At 43.7% G+C, this 21,591-nt stretch overlaps 1 protein-coding gene across 3 annotated transcripts in view; it reads right to left on the bottom strand.

Annotated features, from left to right (window-relative positions):
* LOC138651366 (dual specificity tyrosine-phosphorylation-regulated kinase 1B-like) overlaps positions 1–21,591 on the bottom strand; it is a 73,978-nt gene that overhangs the window by 8,571 nt on the left and 43,816 nt on the right. For all 3 annotated transcript variants that reach the window (XM_069741493.1, XM_069741492.1, XM_069741494.1), the window contains exons 2-6: positions 5,080–5,222; positions 3,590–3,709; positions 1,385–1,573; positions 837–984; positions 18–304 (exon numbers count right to left, since the gene is read on the bottom strand). In XM_069741493.1, the coding sequence (XP_069597594.1) occupies positions 18–304; positions 837–984; positions 1,385–1,573; positions 3,590–3,709; positions 5,080–5,142 (807 nt within the window). In that variant the 5' untranslated portion in view covers positions 5,143–5,222. The remainder of the gene's footprint in view (positions 1–17; positions 305–836; positions 985–1,384; positions 1,574–3,589; positions 3,710–5,079; positions 5,223–21,591) is intronic.

Below are 21,591 nucleotides of genomic sequence, written 5' to 3'. Positions count from 1 at the left end.
ACCTTCTAAACACGTACCCTTTGTCCAAGCTGACAGGAGCTACCAAAGTCCACAATTTTGATGGCACTGCGTTTTGGGTTACATAGAAGAATGTTCTCGGGTTTCAGGTCGCAATGAATGATGCTGAGTTCAGGAGTGGCCAAGAAGAGCAGAGCGGTGCACAGTTGCTGAGCAAACTTTCGGGTTAAGTTTAGAGAAACTCCACGGAAGTTTGTATTTCTTAGAAGGTCGTACAAGTTGTAGGACAGAAGCTCGAACACCAAACAAAGATGGTTCCGAAACATAAAGTGCCGCTTTAGATGCACTGCAAAGACAAAGAACGCTGGTGACATTTCAGACCGCAGACACATCCAGCGCAATTGTATCACTGCGTTAGAAAGTCGCATCCACAATATACAGTTTCTTTTAGGATTGTACAGAGTTTATTTTTTAATATTTAAATCTCTACAACCAAGAAGTCAAAGGTAAGCAGGATGTCAGTTTGTTTTCCCCCAAAAAAATAGCAAACTCAAAAAGTGAAAAGGCAAAGAGCTCTAGAAAATGAATTTGGATTACGCTCTGGTCAGACCAGTTTTTTTTTTTTTTTTAATGAGCCTTAAGGTAAACTTTTAAGCAGCAGAAATTTCTGCAACTTAAGATTTGTTCCATTCATCTTGATTTGTTTTGGTGAAAAGCAAAAGGATTTCTTCAAGCCCCGTTCAGACTTGAGCTGCAGGAATAAAAATCTGCTCCATGAGAATATACCCTTACGCAGTCACAAGCACTTGCAGCTTTCTCCTAGTCACAGCCCATTGTCAGGATAAACCATCAATTTTAATAATTGTGTCATTACTTACCAATGTAATACTTCATTTCGGTGTCATGTTTGTTCATAAGCTCAAGTAGTCTCAGCTCTATCTGGGCCTGGTTCAAAAAAGCCTTCTTATTTTTAATGATTTTAATGGCTACCCATTCTTGATCGTGGTGATCGTATGCCTTCACCACCTGAAAAATACATAGTTGGGTTTAACACAGAAGAAAAAAAAAACACCAAAGTTCATAAGTTATACTAGTAAAGCTAGGAACTATAGTTATATAGTATTGACCGCACCATTCTCATTTATGTACTAATTCATATCAGCAACAAAAATGCTGTTATCAGATAGATTGTTTAGTGGCCGCTGTAATATACGGGCTCCAGTACTGATGAATGAGTCACTGAAACATCACATAAAAAAAGCCTCAAACCTAAATCAATATTCTAAAACTATCATTATTCTATAGCTGTAAAATATACATGTACACACAGTTATAACCCGCAGAGGACAGGATATACGATAGCCACCTCTGTGTATGTGTATACATCACACACAGGCTTTTCTGAATGATTCCACAATCCGTTTACCTGTCCAAAAGATCCTTTTCCAATCAGTGAATCTATTTCGTATCGGTCCATCCACTTCTCTCCGTTTTTAACTATGTAATCGTAGTTATCATCGTCAAAACCATCGTTGAACACTTTCCTTTCCTTCTTCGTGCTGGAGTCTTCGGGTGGCACTTGTTGGGCACGGCGCTTCTTTTTAGCGTAATAAACCTGAAATTACACATTCATTATTTAGATTTCAGTGTCACTGGTCATTAATTGAAGGGAAAAAAATATATATATCGCTGCACCAGTTATACGCTGTGATGTGAAGAGACGATGCCTTTGGTTTCTACACAATTTGAAAGGGGAACTAAAAATTGTTCTATGGAAATCTATATATTCCTATTTAGGTCACGATCGACTTACAAACAGGACTTCTTAACTTCTCCCGTCCAGGGAGGTGCATGAATGTGCACTTGGCAAGAGTTATATACAGTGGAGAAATTAAGTATTTGATACACTGCCAATTTTATAAGTTCCCCCTAAAAAGAATGGAGAGGTCTGTAATTTTTATCGCAGCTACACCTCACCTGTGAGAGACAGACTCTAAACATAAAATCCAGAAAATCACGATGTATGATTATTACATATGTTATGCAATAAAATGCAAATTAATTAAGTATTTGGTCTCCTACCAACCAGCAAGAATTCTGGCTCTTACAAATCTGTAGGTTTTCTTTAAGAAGCCCTCCTACTCTGACCTCATTATGTGTATTAATTGCAATTGTCCACACACAATCACACTTCAACCTCTCCACCATGGCCAAGAACAAAGAGCTGTCTAAGGACACCAGGGACAAAATTGTAGCCCTGTACAAGGCTGGGATGGGCTACAGGACAATAGGCAAGCAGCTTGGGGAGAAGGCAACAACTGTTGGCACAATTATTAGAAGATGGAAAACACACAAGATAACTGTCAGTCTTCCTCTGTCTGGGGCTCCAAGCAAGATCTCGCCTTGTGGGGTAAAGATGATTGATAAAGGTCAGGAATCAGCCAAGAACTAAATAAAGGACCTGATCAATGGCCTGAAGAGAGCGGGGACCACAGTTGCAAACATTACGGTTAGTAATACACTAGGCCATCATGGATTAAAATCCTCCAGGGCACGCAAGGTCACCTTGCTCACGCCAGCACATATCCAAGTCCGTTTGAAGTTCGCCAATGTCCATCTGGATCATTCAGAGGAGACATTGGAGAAGGTCATGTGGTCAGAGGAGACCAAAATAGAACTTTTTGGTATCAACTCCACTCGCCGTATTTGAAGGAAGAAAAAGGATGAGAACAACTACAAGAACACCATCCTAACCGTGAAGCATAGTGGGGGGGAAAAAATCATACTTCGGGGGTGCTTTTCTGCAAAGGGGACAGGACGACTGCACGGTATTGAAGGGAGGATGGATGGGGTCATGTATCGCAAGATTTTGGCAAACAACCTCCTTCCCTCAGTAACAGGATTAAAGATGGGTCATGGCTGGGTCTTTCAGCATGACAATTACCCGAAAAAGCCAGGGCAACTAAGCAGTGGCTCCGTAGGAAGCATTTCAAAGGTTTTGGAGTGGCATAGCCAGTCTCCAGGCCCGAACCAAATAAAAAAAATCTGGCATAGGAGAAGGGTACCTATGATAAAAATTACAGACCTCTACATTCTTTGTAGGAGGGAAAACTTGCAAAATCAGCTGTAGATTGTGAGCCCTTGCGAGCAGGGTCCTCTCTCCTCCTGTACCAGTCGTGTCTTGTATTGTTTTAAGATTATTGTACTCTCTTATTATGTATACCACTTTTCACATGTAAAGCGCCATGGAATAAATGGCGCTATAATAATAAATAATAATATATGAAATACTTCTCTTCCCTACTGTACATCCGGTTGACATTCACTAGTGTGGGAAAACCATTCAGGAGTTGGTATAACTTTATATTACCGAGCGAAATTCAACTTTTTTTTCATCATTTTGTTTCAGAACTCTGACAAAGGACTGTAGTCACTCAAGCAAATTACATCAAGTGCAAGCAGAACCCGAAATTATATCTGACAGGGAGATGCAGAGTGTGAGGCGATGGATCAACTTCTAATAAAATTGGTGTGCAGAGACTTTCCTTTTGAAAAGTTTGTGGCAAAACAGCAATATGTGAATAATTATTAAAGTTGTTTACAACTATACTGACAATTATTGTGAACTAACCTCATTTATGTGCTTGTAAGTCTTTATCAAGTCCACTGAAAGCTTCCGTAGCGGTGCAGCTGCCGAGTCTCGGAAGGTTAATGGAATCCGCCGTTGGAGAATTGTCATGTCTGGCAGGACCTGGTGCATACATGAAAATAATACCCACTGGGTGTTAATTATCCAAGTCATCTGCATACATGAATTATGAAACAAAAACTGAAAACATGGCAGATTTTGTGAATATTTTTGTGGAAAAAGTAGGCAAGCTCAACAAGATCTCTAATCACAATGACTTTTCCCCCCATATTCTGGGAAGGTGTCACTCTTCTGAACTCATATGTACTGTGTGAGGTTTTGCCCTCTTTTTTTTTTTTTATTTATTCACATTTTTATGCCCTTTTAAAAGTCTATGTTATATTTACACCACTTTTTAAGGGATTGTCCCCTTTTAGTCAATGTTCTGCTACGGCAAAAAAAAAAAAAAACAACTGTCCTTGCCTTCACAGGGTCCACCTGTAAATCTCTGCCACAGCCCCCAGTATCGAACATTGGCTACAGCACTGAGTCATTGACAAATAATCAGTGAGCTCAATGTAAATTGGCGATCCATTGAGCTCAATGATTGGCAATGATTGCGACAACATATGCCACAGTCAAAGCTAGAAAGAGTGGCGCAGACTCGCCAGAGGACCAGAGAAGGCTACAACAAAATGGTTTGTTGTTAGGCTACGTTCATATTAGCGTTTTGCGGGGCTGCGTCGGGCGCAGCTGCGGCGACGCATGCGCCATGCGCCCCTATATTTAACATGGGGGGCGCATGGACATGCATTGTCTTGCGTTTTGTGATGCATGCATTTTTTTTGGCGCAACAGAAAACGCTGCATGATGCAGTTTTTTCTGCGCCAAAAATCATGAAATAATAATATAATCTTTATTTTTATATAGCGCTAACATATTCCGCAGCGCTTTACAGTTTTTGCACACATTATCATCACTGTCCCCATTGGGGCTCACAATCTAGAATCCCTATCAGTATGTCTTTGGAATGTGGGAGGAAACCGGAGTACCCGGAGGAAACCCACGCAAACACGGAGAGAACATACAAACTCTTTGCAGATGTTGTCCTGGGTGGGATTAGAGCCCAGGACCCCAGCGCTGCAAGGCTGCTGTGCTAACCACTGCGCCACCGTGCTGCCCAAAAAATGAACGCATCCGTCACAAAAGGCTGCGTTTTGCATGCGTTTTTGCATGCGTTGTGTCGCCGACGAAGCACTGCAAAATGCTAATGTGAACGTAGCCTTAAAGTGAAGCTGCAAAAGAACATTGTCTGAAAAGGCAAAACCCTTTCTGTGGAGCATGTGCCTTATGGCTCCTAAAAAGGCATAAAGAAATAAAAAGAAAATAAAAAGAGCATTTTTGCTTTTACGCAGAGTTCATGAACCACGTGCACCACTTTTCAAAATGTGGCGCAAAACAAGTGATATAACGTAAGGCTGTGTTCTAGTTACCTGCTGATGATCAGCCATTGATTGGAGGCTGGAGAACGGAGCGTGGCTGTGCTGGCTCGACATGCTTGCCTCAGTGGGGACAAAGGCAAAAGGGGCAGCCAGACAGAAAGAAGAGGAGGACTTGCATCCTGTACTGCTGCCACCTACATCGAAACAAAAATTGGAAAAGTTTACTCACTACTAAATGACACACAGGTATCGATATGTAAAACATGTAGAAGCCTGTGGCACCTCTACAATTTACAAGCAAACATTAACAGCTTGATGCTTGGAGAGACCGGACACAGTGATGGGAGAATTTCGTGGCATGTGAATATTTCACAAAAAAGGTGCCCGAATGACGCCCCATTAAGGGAGGCATGTTTACAACCAATATGTCTGCATACCCTTCACATACTCCGGGCAGATGAAGACTAGGAACACACATGGACCACCACTTAAGAGTCTAGCTACTTTTTTATTTTGATGCATTTTTTTTTATAAAGCAAACTAACGAAGCTAATCACATTCAACAGAAATTCTATTTCAAAAGGTCTTTCCAATGTTAGTTTTGCAAGTAGGACACTCTAGAAACAGGCAAATCAGAGCTGATCCCAGGTCAACCTTAACCTACAAAAAAAATGACAGCAAGTGTTCCCACCAACACCAGTCCCTAATAAATCCATGGGCAGTCCATATAATGTTCGGATTGGCGTGGAAGGGGCCTCCAGAATGATGGCATCTTAGTACACAGTCTGCACCCCTGCTAGTTGCTAAAGGTCCTGAACTGGATATCAACATTTTATTATAGGTCTGTTGAAAATGTAATTTCTACTGCTTATGCTACACACTAGGAAAATATTAAAAACACAGCATGCCAATTCTTCCAGTATTTTTACTGCAAGTTTTCCCTATTGAGATCATATTGAGGGGTGTAGGTTCACGCTATACTCCTTTAGCAGCTGCTTAACAACTAAAACAAGAGGAGGAATGGGAGTCAGAAATGAAACCGCCCGATTGTCTGGGAAGTTTCAACACATTAAATGAACGGCGGATTTGGCTGACTGATCCACAGGTGTACGGGAGCCTTTTTATTCTTTTAGGCCACAGAAAACCGCACTCCCCAACATTGAAGTTATAGCATCAAGAAGGAAAAGATGTGAAATTATGGAAGCAACAGGGTTAATGTACAAGTTACTTACGTGCAAAAAAACAAAAAAAAAATGAAACAAAATGTTCAAAATATCTCGATTTATTCAGCATGAGCACCACATGCAGAAAAATCCCGGCAGTTACAATCTTGGCTGCTATCAATGAGGTTATTTATGGCTGGCGTGCTGCATGCACTTGGGCAAATCAGCAAAATCCGCTACTGGCAGCTCCTTTGTAATCACTGACCAATTACGTCCCCAATAGAGACAAGTCTGGAGACGCTGCAGCCAAGGAAGTTTAGCCCAAGCAGGCTGCTCACAGTAATACGAGCAATGTTGGAGACACTGGAGCACCACTATTTCCATGTTTGATCCATTTTGTGCTGCAAGTTAAATTGGACGTCACATAAACCCAAGGCATCGTTGTCTACACAAACCATAAGAAGGCGTTTGCACGACATTGAGCTACTAGCAAGACTTCCGGCTTCAGATGGGTTCCATAGCCTTTGAGATTGGTGGTGTGTAGGCAATCATGATGCAGAGCAACATGACAATAAGAACTGGAATGGAGGTCTGGCCTATTCAGTCACGAGTCCCGCTTTTGTCTTGGATGTAATAATTAATAAGGCTTATTTGACACTTGCCGTGTTTTTTGCGGCCCGTTATTGCGGGCCGTATCGCCACAATAACGGACAGCAAAAAAACTTGCGGATCGCCGTTTTTCAGGTTCCCAATACTATAGCAAGTATTGAGGGAAAAAAAACAGCGGTCCTCAAAAACGGAAGTCACGGCGCACCGCAAAAACAACCTTCTGTTTTTGCAGCCCCACTCATTTACAATGAGGCAGTGTCCGTAAATACGGCCCTCACACAAATTTTTACGGCCCCATAGAAATGCATTGGGGCTGCAAAAACACGGCAAGTGTAAAACCAGCCTTAGTCTGGAGACCAAGTGGGAAAAACCATGTCATACTCCTGGGATTATGGTTTGGGGTAGCATACTGTACTGTAGTCGGACCCCTCTATTGCTCATGCCAGGTGCACCAACAGCTCAGCATTTCATTGGTTTAATTGTGGAACCAGCAGTGTGGCAATTTCTTCAACAATCACTCATCTGGACTACTTGCTACACTCCACTAATTCATCTCCCTCTTACTTTCTCCTTTCCAATGTGTCCTGAATGGAGAAGCCAGGATTGCATTTTTTCCAGCCTTTAGACCGATGCATTCACCTTGTGCCAGTCATTGCACTGGTTGCCCATCCGCTACAGTGTACATTATAAACTATTATGCTTTACTTATATAGCACCATCAAAATCTGCAGCATTTTACCAACATTATCGGCACTGTCCCCATTGGGACTCACAATCTAAATTCGCTATCAATATATCTTTGTAGTGTGGTGGAAACTGGAGAACCCGGAGGAAACCCACGCAAACATGGGGAGAACATACAAACTCCTTGCAGATGTTATCCTTGGTGGGATTTGAACCCAGGACCCCAGCGCTGCAAACTGCAATAGTGCTAACCACTGAACCACCGTGCCGCCTCATCGCTCTCACCCACAAAGCTCTTCACCACTATACATCTCCTCCCTCATCTCTGCACATGACCCCACCCATGCTCTCCGTTCTGAAACATTACGGAGAAGAACCAAACCTTAGTCTGCAAGACTCCTCTTGTGCTGAGCCAGTTTTCTGGACTGCACTACCCCAGACGATCTGATTAATACTTAGTTCTCATATTTTTAAACGTGCTTTAAAAACACATCTCTTTAGACAGGCCTACTGTCACCTCACTTCACAAATCTAACTCTTCTCGGTTACTTCCTATTCACCTGTCTCCACATCCTCCATGCATTCAATAGCCCTGGCTGATGACTGGATCATACAGTTTTATACCATAACCCCTATTATAACAATGGCTGAAATTACATGATACGCACATTTTACCTATTGTGCCCCCCTTATTTCCTTCTAGATTGTAAGCACGGCCCCCATTCCTCCTGTAAGTGGTGAACTATGTTATTTTGTATATGCCCCCTTAAATTGTAACGTGCTGCAGAATTTGCTTGTGCTGTAGAAATATAAATTATGTAAGTATCTCAGTCACCGCTGTTGAACACTATGCTTGTGAGTAGCCTGCCCTGCGTGGTCTTAACGTGCTACCACGACAGAAGCATCTTCGGACGTACAAGTGTGTAATTCTGCATGTGATTTATACCATGGTTTCTGACAATCAATATGTTTAGAAACTTTTGTTTCCGTTTTGATCATCCTTTACAGATCGTTAACATGTCCATCGATCCTAAGATTCACCTTTCAGGACTTTTCCTTCTTGGTATTGCAATTTGAAACTTGTCAACGTCTTTAACCCTGCTGTTGTCTTCGGTCTGGGGAGACCGATTTTGAACTTTGGTATTTTTGGGGTGTTCAAGATGCGGTTCTGAAACTTGTGGTTGATTGACTTAAATGAGGATGGGTCGGTCGGCCACGGGTTTCAGAGCCGCATCTTGAATATTTTAAAGAATATTGAAGTTCAAGGTCGGTCGTTTTTGACCGAAGACAACAGCAGGGTTAAGATATTCAGATGCCAATACACTACATACAAGACGCATTCAAGCCTCGTTATTCAACCACCACAGATTTATTCCTTTTCAGTGGTTTCTCGTTTCCAAATCTCGGGCCACAGCATTGCACAAATCAAGTCCAAAACAACTGGGCAAATCAGATGCATGTTTTCATCACCTTGCTGGAACCACATACCTGCATCTCCTGAAACTGAATTAGGACAATGGTACAAAGTGACTATGCAACCGCTATTCAATACAAGCGCTCTCGTAGCGCATCTACAGGTTGCCAAGCAACAGCTCAGACAAAAAGGAAAAAAAAAAGAAATTCATCCCCTTCTGAAACATGAATGCACTATGATGCTCAACGTAACGCCAACTGCTGAATGACAATTCCGCATTTGTGACATATGGAGGAGGACTTTGTTGCTGTATGTCTGGACCATTAGCTTTTGGGCGGCGAGAAAGGAAGAAAGTCTCCAGCAAAGCAAACTTCTCCGCCTTACATAACACACTTAGCGAACATGAATTTATGTCTGCTCGCTGGGGACCAGCAGGCACGCTGCTCGCTAGTCCAAAAGTCGTTCTAATTTCCTCCTCTAATTGGTCCAACTAGCAATACAGGTATCCAATGAAGAACTAGTATCTATGGGCAGGGTTAGTCTAAAAAAAAAAAAAGTCAGCTGTGCTGTCTCAGCAGCGGCAGTACCCATAATACCACCATGCACACAGCTGACTAAACACAGCTGCCAGCAGCCGGTTCGTGGTTGGCAAGGAAACCGGCGAACTCCTCCCTGTCAGAGATGGGAAAGGAGGCTCTGCAGCAGCAAAACCTTGCTAAATACCGTGCTATTATGCGTTATATGTGTTATATACACAATGCACTGTGAATACAGATGGAAGTGCCACGGCCGCCCCCGATCCACGGCGAAAGAAAGAAGCCAGACGCCCTGAACAGCGGCAGCCGTAAGACGGAGGGGTTCAAGGAATCCTTATGTGATGGGGCGCACCGAATCACGCCTGTGGATTACAGGGTTAGAAAGTCCCACAAGTTCCGCGCTTTATGCTACAACAACACATTCACAAATTCCAGGATTTTAGCCATCTTATATCTATCGTCCCTCTCGATATGTCAGTTTTGGTAAATACATGCATTTAGCACCAAAATCCTTCTGGAGCATTTTAATTTCTCTCCAACGCTGTACGCCTGTCATTCCACGTGGAAATGTATGAATAAATTGCCAGCTGGAATATACCTGGCAGGAACAGGAGTGTGCAGGCGCGTTGTCTTGTGGACGCTCAGTTCCGCAGTGGGAACAACCCCTTTAAGGAATAGAGTCGACATAAAGCACAGCACAAAACCACTGCTCAAACAGAGCACAGCACAAAACCACTGCTCAAACCAAGAGTGCACCCTTGGCCGGGATCAAACAGATCAGTGCACGTTCCCACCTACTTGTTCTCCAGTCTATCCCCTTCCCCCTCCTTCCTTGATTGACAGCTCTGACTTTACAGGATCCACAGCAGGGAGACAATAAAACGGAATAAGAGCTCAGAACTGCTCGTACATGCACATATGCTGGGTTTGAACAGTGATTTTAGGCAGTATTCCTCCCTTTAAATAAATTTGGAGCATTCTGAACTGCCCTAAAATTCAGAAAATCAAATGTACGCCTGCTATAAATAAGTGTGGATTTGTGACAATTTGCGCCGGATTCTGGCTCTCAGTCAAAAAGTTGTGGACCAGGCCTATACAAGTTATATCTACTTTTCAAAAGAATGTTTAGCAAAGAAAACTACAAATATTGGTGGTGGAAATGGCCCTCCTCATTGCGTGACCTTCTGGTGGAAACCAATATATATATTTGAACATATCCATAGATCTGGATACCAAAAATTAAGAATGAAAACTCTGGAGACATAATGGAGACAATTAAGCTTCGTGTGTAGCTACTCTGCCCCCAAGGCATTTCCTCAACTTAGCAAAAACATCTTCCCAATAAAAATGTGCCATAAATCCGGATTTTTGTTTTTATCTTTTAATACTCTAATTCTAATGGTCACTACTCCATGCTAAGGCTACTTTCACACTAGCGTCATTTGGGATACGTCGCAATGCGTCGTTTTGTAGAAAAAACACATCCTGAAAAATTGCTTGCATGATGCGCTTTTTCTCCATAGACTAACATTAACGACGCATTGCCACACGTCGCAACCGTCGTTGCATCGGACTGTTGGCACCAAAATACGTTGCATGTAACGTTTTTTGGTGCATTGTGTCCGCCATTTCCGACCCCGCATGCGCGGACGGAACTCCGCCCCCTACTCCCCGCAGCTCAGAATGGGGCAGCGGATGCGTTGGAAAAATGCATCCGCTGCCCCCATTGTGCGGCGCTTCCACAGTATGCGTCTGTACGTCGGCCCGACGCACTGCGACAGGCCGAGTACGACGCTAGTGTGAAAGTAGCCTAATTCTCTTGGATCTCTCCGCAGCATTCGACACTGTGGATCATCAGCTCCTCCTCACTATGCTCCGCTCCATCGGCCTCAAGGACACCGTTCTCTCCTGGTTCTCCTCCTATCTCTCTGACCGATCCTTCACTGTATGTTTTGCTGGTTCCTCCTCCTCTCACCTTCCCCTTACTGTTGGGGTTCCTCAAGGATCAGTCCTAGGCCCCCTCCTGTTCTCTTTGTATACTGCCCCTATTGGACAAACAATCCGTAGATTTGGGTTCCAGTACCATCTCTATGCTGATGACACCCAATTATACACTTCTGCTTTTGATATCTCGCCTGCCTTATTAGAAAACACCAGTGATTGTCTTACCGCCGTCTCTAACATCATGTCCTCCCTCTATCTGAAACTGAACCTGTCAAAAACTGAACTCCTAGTGTTCTCTCCCTCTACTAACCTACCTTTACCTGACATTGCCATCTCCGTGTGCGGTTCCACCATTACTCCCAAGCAACATGCCCGCTGCCTTAGGATCATACTTGATTCCGAGCTTTCATTCACCCCCCGAATCCGATCACTGGCTCACTCTTATCTGCATCTCAAAAACATTTCTAGAATTCGACCTTTTCTTACTTTCGACTTTGCAAAAACTCTTAGGCTGATTTTTCACGTTTTTTTTTTCGCGTTTTTCGCTATAAAACGCCATAAAACCGCAAAAAAAACAGCATACATTATGCATCCCATCATTTAGAATGAATTCCGTAATTTTTGTGCATATGATGTGTTTTTTTTCCGAGAAAAAAACACATCGCGGTAAAAAAGCAGCATGTTCATTAATTTTGTGGATTTCCCACTATGTAATGCATTGGGAAATGTCTGGAAAAATCTGCAAAAAGACGCACCAAAAACGCGCAAAAAACGCATGCAGATTTCTTTCAGAAAATGTCAGGTTTTCCTCAGGAAATTTCTGCAAGAAATCCTGAATGTGTGCACATAGCCTACTGTTTCTCTTATTCATTCTCGTCTGGACTATTGTAACTCTCTACTAATCGGCCTCCCTCTTACGAAACTCTCCCCGCTCCAATCTGTCCTGAATGCTGCTGCCAGGATCATATTCCTCACCAACCGTTACACCGATGCCTCTACCTTGTGCCAGTCATTACACTGGTTACCCATCCACTCCAGAATCCAGTACAAAACTACTATCCTCATCCACAAAGCACTCCATGGCTCAGCACCACCCTACATCTCCTCTCTGGTCTCAGTCTGCCACCCTACCTGTGCCCTCCGCTCCGCTAATGACCTCAGGTTAGCATCCTCAATAATCAGAACCTCCCACTCCCGTCTCCAAGACTTTACATGTGCTGCGCCGATTCTTTGGAATGCACTACCCAGGTTAATACGATTAATCCCCACAGTTTTAAGTGTGCCCTAAAAACGCATTTGTTCAGACTGGCCTACCGCCTCAATGCATTAACCTAACTATCCCTGTGTGGCCCATTCAAAAAACTTGATCAGGTTCCTCGCATCATGTTCTCACTTTATGCACTTAATGGCCCTCTGCATCTATACTGTTACATACTTAAGGCCCCTTCACATTAAGCGACGCTGCAGCGATACCGACAACGATCCGGATCGCTGCAGCGTCGCTGTTTGGTCGCTGGAGAGCTGTCACACAGACCGCTCTCCAGCGACCAACGATGTCGGTAACCAGGGTAAACATCGGGTAACTAAGCGCAGGGCCGCGCTTAGTAACCCGATGTTTACCCTGGTTACCATCCTAAAAGTAAAAAAAAAAACAAACACTACATACTTACCTACAGCCGTCTGTCCTCCAGCGCTGTGCTCTGCTCTCCTCCTGTACTGTCTGTGAGCACAGCGGCCGGAAAGCAGAGCGGTGACGTCACCGCTCTGCTTTCCGGCTGACCGACGCTCACAGACAGTACAGGAGGAGAGCAGAGCACAGCGCTGGAGGACAGACGGCTGTAGGTAAGTATGTAGTGTTTGTTTTTTTTTTACTTTTAGGATGGTAACCAGGGTAAACATCGGGTTACTAAGCGCGGCCCTGCGCTTAGTTACCCGATGTTTACCCTGGTTACCAGTGAAGACATCGCTGGATCGGTGTCACACACGCCGATCCAGCGATGTCAGCAGGAGTCCAGCGACGAAATAAAGTTCTGGACTTTATTCAGCGACCAACGATCTCCCAGCAGGGGCCTGATCGTTGGTCGCTGTCACACATAACGATTTCATTAACGATATCGTTGCTACGTCACAAAAAGCAACGATATCGTTAACAATATCGTTATGTGTGAAGGTACCTTTAGGCTGATAAACGGTTCATGCAGCTTTACATGAACACCCGATTCTTACACTATGGTTGGTCCTAACGACGAAAGCAATTGCCACCATCCGAACGACGAAAGCAATTGCCACCATCCGCCTCTCGTGTCTCCCCTTTTCCTCAGTTTGTAAGCTTGCGAGCAGGGCCCTCATTCCTCTTGGTATCTGTTTTGATCTGCGTTTATTGTTATGCTGCAATGTATATTGTCTGTACAAGTCCCCTCTATAATGTAAAGTGCTGCGGAATATGTTGGCGCTATATAAATACAAATTATATTATTAATACTCTGCATGGTGTCAGTAGTGCTCAACTAGTGCTCTTACATCAGCTCAATATGTATCTTGTTAGCTGGTTCGGAATTATTGGTCTGCCGAATTTACAAATGGTAACTAAGACTCAGACTGGTCTACAAACTCACATTACATTGTCCCCAATACTGCCCAGCTTGTATCACAGTAATTCAGGAGATCAGGCATAAACCAGATAATGCTATATCCCTCAATAGATGAATGATAGATTTATGGGGAAGGACATAAATTAAAGGGGCTGTTTAGAACTCTAACATTGATGGCCTAGCATTAGGACAAGTCAGAGTCTGATCACCCGCCCCCTCCACCACCAGCACCCTGCCAATCAGACTGATGACCTCTCCTAAAGTTACACCATCAATCTTAAAGTCCTGCACAACTGCTTTAAACCCAAGCTGTCTCTGGCGTAAGTTGGGGTTACCGAGTGTTCGCAAGTACTTTTACCAACATTTTTATTAACATTTTGTATTTTAACAGTTTTGCAGAGCATATTGACGTTTTCTCTTTACATCAGTCCTCTGAAGTGTTATCAATAAGGAGGGGTGGTGAGGGGAGGAGGAATAGGGTAGATGGGGTTTAGGGTAGAGAACTCTTAGCAAATAACTTTCTGATTTGTTAATGGGAGTAAACTTTATTTCCAAGAATGACCATCCTTTACGTCATTTATAATCACTTATGATCTAGGTTACAATTTAAGCTAATAATGAGCTAGTGATGAACTAACATACCGTATATACTCGAGTATAAGCCGAGATTTTCAGCCCAAATTTTTGGGCTGAAAGTGCCCCTCTCGGCTTATACTCGAGTCATGGTCGGCGGTGGGGTCGGCGGGGGAGAGCGTGTTGCATACTTACCTGCTTCCAGGGCTCCTGGCGCTCCCCCTGCCTGTCCCACGGTCTTCGGGTGCTGCAGCTCTTCCCCTGTTCAGCAGTCACGTGGGACCGCTCATTAAAGTTATGAATATGGACTCCACTCCCATAGGGGTGGAGCCGCATATTAATTTCTCTAATGAGCGGTGCCAGTGACCGCTGACAGAGGAAGCGACTGCGGCACCCGGAGACCAGCTGTCCGGGAGAAGGAGCCAGGGACGCCGGGAGCAGGTAAGTATTACATATTCACTTGTCCGCGTTCCATACCCCGGGCGCCGCTCTGTCTTCTCGTCCTCTTGCAGTGACTGCAGGTCAGAGGGCGCGATGACATTAGTGTGTGCGCCGCCCTCTGCCTGAACAGTCAGTGCGGAGACGCCGAGATGGGACGCTGAGGAGCTGCAAGCAAGAGAGGTGAGTATGTCTTTTTTTTTATTGCAGCAGCAGCATCTATGGGGCAATAATGAACGGTGCAGAGCATTCTATATGGCACAGCTTTATATGGAGCATCTATGGGGCAATAATGAACGGTGCAGAGCATTCTACATGGCACAGCTTTATATGGAGCATCTATGGGGCAATAATGAACGGTGCAGAGCATTCTACATGGCACAGCTTTATATGGAGCATCTATGGGGCCATAATGAACGGTGCAGAGCATTATATGTGGCACAGCTTTATATAGAGCATCTATGGGGCAATAATGAACGGTGCAGAGCATTCTACATGGCACAGCTTTATATGAAGCATCTATGGGGCAATAATGAATGGTATGGAGCATCTATTTTTATTTTTGAAATTCACCGGTAGCTGCTGCATTTCCTACCCTAGGCTTATACTCGAGTCAATAAGTTATCCCAGTTTTTTGTGGCAAAATTAAGGGGGTCGGCTTATACTCGGGTCGGCTTATACTCGAGTATATACGGTAACTAAAACAACTAGAATAAAATAAAGTTGGGTAACACGTCCTGGGGTACTTAATCCTCATGACAGGCTCCAAGTTAAGGAGACCTACTCCATATTTTCTGGACTTGCCCGAAGATTGTACAGTTATGGAACCAGGTTTCCCTATTTATCAGTAATCTCAAAGATTTCTCACTCACCCTTCAAACAGCTTTGCTTTCCGTGGGACTAGAAAACATCCATCCTTCACTGAGATACGTTATAATACATACCCTACTAATAAGTCAAAAATATGATCGCCTTCCAGTGGAAGCAACCAGACACCCCACGAATCTCTGACGTTGTCGACAGATTACACGTGCACAACTCATTAGATCTCAAATTTGCTTCAATCAACGGGTGCATTAATAAACACGAGAATTAATGGACCTCAAAATTTCTCAAACATTCAACGCAAGTACTTCTAATCTATTTGGTCCAGCAGATAACGTCCCAAAACTGACCACTTTGAGGATCAATGTGGAAGGCGCTAAAACCCATGAAGAGGGCGAGATGGATGGTCTTTTGTTTCTGGTCTAAGGCCCCACAGAGTACGCTGCAATCAATGAAGATAGTGTGCCGTGGGTACATCAGACTCATTGCCCCAGGCCGTGTATAATACAGCACACAATATGCGATTATAGCCACTGACTACACTGAAGTTCAGACTTTTTACTAGAAGATCCCCGGTATGTGTCACATTTTATTAAAAAAAAAAAAAAAAAAAATTTTTGAACTACACAGCGACAATGCCGTTTCACCCATAAGGCGCTGCCAATTAACACCCTGGGTTGGTGCAGAGGAGCAGCGAGTTTAGCACTCTGAAGTCGCTGGGTTCACAACTCACTACGATGCCAAAGAAGGCAAGTAAGGACTGAGCACACGGGATTCAAGTGCCGCTTCACGGTGTATTAATAGCAAGTGAACTAAAAATACAAGAGATTCCACTGCCATCTCGCAGGGCGCCTGCGGGCTTTCATGTAGGCATTACTTTCTCAATGAAGGAGGTTTTTTTCTTCCCCTGATGACAAATTCAAGAACAGACTAAAGGTAACAAAAAAAAGTAAAGACTAGCTGTGCACAGGCTGGATGACAAAAGGTAGCTGCACATCGTCATGGCAGATATTGGTGCCAACTTCCTGATCTAGCTTAGAGATAGAGTAACCGTCTGAATTCCAGGAATGCAGGAAGAAATAGGTCAAGGTGGAAGAATGCACCTTGACCCATTACATAAAGTCACTTTGGAATACACTGCATACCCCGCCAGGGATGGGCAAATCCTTTAAAAGCTTGTTAGACCGATATAAGAGCACCGTGAACATCAACCGATCAGAACCAGAGTCCGATTTCTGACTGAAAGAGGGCTAGAAAAGTTATGAAACTGCCCAGAGACCAGCGAGGACATCCAGCTCCAATCGGTCAGGGATGATTACTGCAGTGTATGCGGATACTACTGATTATCTCTGTTACATATACAAAAGGAACTACCATTGTTGGGTGAAACAAAGGAGAAGCCGCCTGACCGTAAAGCCTCCCAGACACAACAGAAAAGTATTGGACCAATAATTTTCACGACTCCTCCATACACAGGAGTGTTTTGGCTCAGCTATGTGCTACATGTCCTCTACAGCAACAGTGAACGGAAGGATTGGCAAGCCGAATTCAGACATGTTGGACCCCTCTCTCATCCCATACACAGACTTTCGGCCAAGCACACTGATATCGGAGGGTCCGGCCAATCTTTAGCCTGTGTATGTGCTCCTTAGCTTGACTGCAAAGGACAGCGTCAATAATACATAAGAAAACCTCTGCATTATGGTCAGATACCATGGATCAGTTCTACGTCACCTGCCAGCCCTAGACAGTCTGAGCCAACGCTCCTATGGTCTGATGCATGAGGTTGCAAATATGTAATTTAATAACCAGGTATTCAAAATACACAATTTATTCAATAAATAGTGCCATTTCCCCATTATAAAGTACGTACGAAAGTGGATTACTCAAACATTAATGCCAAAGGGGAAAAAAAATGGAGTAATCAAACCACAAAGGGCAAGATAAAAGATGAAATTTTATTGAAAAATTACATAAAATATCAAATACTTAGGCCATGTTCACACAGTGCGTTTTTTACCGCGGAACCGCGGCGGTTTTGCCGCTGCGGTTCCGCAGCTGTTTTCCATGCAGGGTACAGTACACTGTACCCTATGGAAAACAGGACACACTGTGCACATGGTCCGGAAATTGTAAAAAAAAAGACGCGCTGAATAGCTCCCGGAAAAAAGAAGGAGCATGTCAATTCTTTTTCCGGAGCCGCAGCACTTCTGCACCCATAGACCTCCATTGTGAGGTCCAAACCGCAGTAAAACCCGCAGATCAAAAATATATCTGCGGGTTTTACTGCGGTTTGATGTGCAGAACCGCTGCAGCAGGAAGTGCGGGGAGCGGGCGGAAGTGCGTGGGCGGAGTGTGGCTGCCCCCCCCCGTGTTACGATCCCGCCCCCCCGTGCTCCGATGCCCCCCCCCCCAGTGCTCCGATGCCCCCCCCCAGTGCTCCGATGCCCCCCCCGTGCCCTAATCTCCCCCCCTTATACTCACCCGGCGTCCCGGTGTCCGTCCGGCCGTCTTCTCCCTGGGCGCCGCCATCTTGCAAAATGGCGGGCGCATGCGCAGTGCGCCCGCCGAATCTGCCGGCCGGCAGATTCGTTCCAAAGTGCATTTTGATCACTGAGATATAACCTATCTCAGTGATCAAAATAAAAAAATAGTAAATGACACCCCCCCCACTTTGTCACCCCCATAGGTAGGGACAATAAAAAAAAATAAAGAATTTTTTTTTTTTTTTTTTTTCACTAAGGTTAGAATAGGGGTAGGGGTAGGGTTAGGGGTAGGGTTAGGGTTAGGGGTAGGGTTAGGGGTAGGGTTAGGGGTAGGGTTAGGGTTAGGGGTAGGGTTAGGGGTAGGGTTAGGGGTAGGGGTAGGGTTAGGGTTAGGGTTAGGGGTAGGGGTAGGGGTAGGGTTAGGGTATTTTCAGCCATTTTAACCCTAAAAAAATTCCTAGAAAACACACAGACTCTGGCTAGAAAACTGCATCAAAAAAACGCATCAAAAAACGCATCAAAAAACGCATCAAAAACGGACCAAAAAAGGACCAAAAAAAGGACCTGCGTTTTCTGCCAAGAGCTGCAGTTTTTTAAAAAACAGTCAGGAAAAAAAAAGGATGGAAATCCTGAACGTGTGAACATACCCTTAACAAGTTTATGAGAAAGTAGGAACAGAGAGGGGAGGTACGAACCATAAGATGTTATTATATGGGGAAAAACACCATGTAATATTATCAAGATTTGTCGAGTCCTATGCAGCACTTAGCACCTATATAACAATATTACACAGTTTTTTTCCCATATATGATATCATATAGTTCATAACCCTATCTTTTCCTCCTTTGTCTCAAAGTTATTGATTGGTATTTGGATATTTTATGTAATTTTTCAGTAAAATTTCATCTTTTATCTTACTCTGTGGTTTATGGTTACACCATTTTTTCTTTGGCATAAATATGTAATTTACCATAGCATTTCCTTATGTCCAGCCATCTTTTTATTACCGTTTCTTTCTGCGTTTGTCACCCATCCACTGTTAAGACACTATACTGGTCCTGTTTTGCTGCGTTTATCCTTCATGGGCACCGCGTCAGTGCAGAATGGCGCGACATATTGTTCCATAAAGTCTCAAATGTTAGTTTGAAGCTATATAAATCGTAAAGTGACAGAGCCTATATTACTACGCAAGGTGTACTTACAATGCATCTTAGCCATCAAAGTCAAATGGATCCAATACAAAAGAGTCTTACCCCAGGACCAGAATGATCTGATCTTAGAGCCTCACGTGCTAATAAGTGATAATTTTGAAGTTAAGGCTCAACAGGTTTCACAACTATTCCATTCTCAGCGGTGTGTGCAGAAAGCATTAAGTTTACAGTCTGTCCCTTAAAGTTACTCTGTTCTTCTCTGCAACAGATTACAGAAACTGTGCCAAGTGGTCCTTAATTGCCTGGTGATACACTGGGTTCATTTAAGGTCTGAACTGCACACAAGGTCTGATGCTATGAATAGCTGAAAATAAAACCATCGTTGGGATGAAAGAAAAAAAAAAAAACAGGGCTGTGTTTCCTGCTCCAACTTTCTGAAACATTTAAGTTATATGAAAATATTTAACCATAAAGGAAAATCTTGATAACTGCTGACTGGCTTTGGAAATTAAAATCACTTGATATTTTATCGTTTGAAGAAAGGCGTCTGCACCTTATGAATCTAAAGTTGTCAAAACTGAAAGGCCCTGGACACTAAAAGCTGCAGATAGCTGGGTCATGTAGGGACGTTTTACAAGAGCTCGAGAGCCACCGATTGCAAACCACTAGCCAAAAGCAACTGATGGCTGGCAGCCATGCTTCTTAACGTTTATCAGCTCCATTTCTGCAGGTCTTAACCTCCGTAATTCAAGTCTGAGACTTAAAACCAACGACTGCCCAAAATGCCATTTTATACATATTGATGCCCACACATCAGATCATTTATTTATCCATTGACAATACAAGGGGATAAGAGTCAGCACCATACGATATTCAGCATGAACATCACATCGATATCCGTTACCGAAATCCAATAATTCTGAGACTACGGGACCAAACTCTATGATCACAAGGAGGATTTGTCGTTCGTGGTGATGGCTGTATATTAATACGTAGCCCTTTAGGGACAGTTTTGTTCTTTATATAGTTTTCCAAACCTTTTAATTCCCACCACGACTTGATATTCTCCTTAAAACCCAGGTTACAATTCCTTAGGCTAGGTTCACATTGCGTTAGTGCAATCCGTTTCGTGGATGCGCTAACGGATTGCGCTAACGCAATGTCCAAAAAGGGATTGCGTTTGGCAATACCGCTAGCGCAGATGCCCGATCTGCGCTAGCGAAGAACGGACCCTGAACACTGCAAGCAGCGTTCGAGGTCCGTCCGAAACTAACGGCACATCGCTGACGTATGCCGAAAAAGGCATACGTTAGCGATCCGTTAACACATTGCAGTCAATAGGTGCCCTAACGGTTCCGTTACATAGCGTTAATTGCGCCAGTTTCGCCATGTAATGGATTCAGTTAGCGGACACCCACTAACGCAATGTGAACCTAGCCTTAAAGAGTGTTTTCAAAGAAGGGTTTTCAGCACTCTCTGGGGGTGCTGTGCTGGTACACAGCACAACGCCCCCAGAGAGTGCTGAAAACCCCTCATAAGGAGCATGGTCTAAAACGTTTTCAAGTTTATCAAACAGATGGGAAAGAAACCAATCTGGTCAAAGTGAACAGAAAACCAACCATGAAGTCCTCGAGGACATTTGTAAGTCAGTACTATACTTGTAAAAAAAAAAAAAAAAAAAAAACTTGGCTACCCTTCAATGATGGCAAAGTAAAAATGATGGGCTGATGACAGAATTGAAAAGGAGGTTAGAACTAATGTCTTCTGGTAAGGACGGACACCATTTTGAAGACAGGATATTCATTTGTAACTAGATCTGTTTAAAAAAAATAATCAGGTCCTCTGAGGTGTAATGTTCCCAACCTTCATTTCGTGAGAATCATTTACCACGTGAATATTCACATTGGGAACAGCTGACAATATGACAACTGGAAGCTAAAAACGTGCTGAGAGCAGTTGTCACTTCCTTTCCACTAGCGCTCTCCTTGTTGCCTACAAACTAAATTTTATCAGTAGGGGGAAAGAGTGGGCTAAAGATTATATGAATCATCGGAAATCATAGGCGCATGGTTCAGTTCTAGGACAGGTCATTCATATTTTGGTGTGTGGCGCTGGGTCCTACTGCAGGGATCCTCACCGATTACCAAAC

The sequence above is a fragment of the Ranitomeya imitator genome, chromosome 10 (genome assembly GCF_032444005.1).
Source record: "Ranitomeya imitator isolate aRanImi1 chromosome 10, aRanImi1.pri, whole genome shotgun sequence".
NCBI classification, from domain to species: Eukaryota; Metazoa; Chordata; class Amphibia; order Anura; family Dendrobatidae; genus Ranitomeya; species Ranitomeya imitator.
The sequence above is the reverse complement of the archived record's forward strand: the minus strand, read 5'-3'. Positions and strand labels throughout refer to the sequence as shown.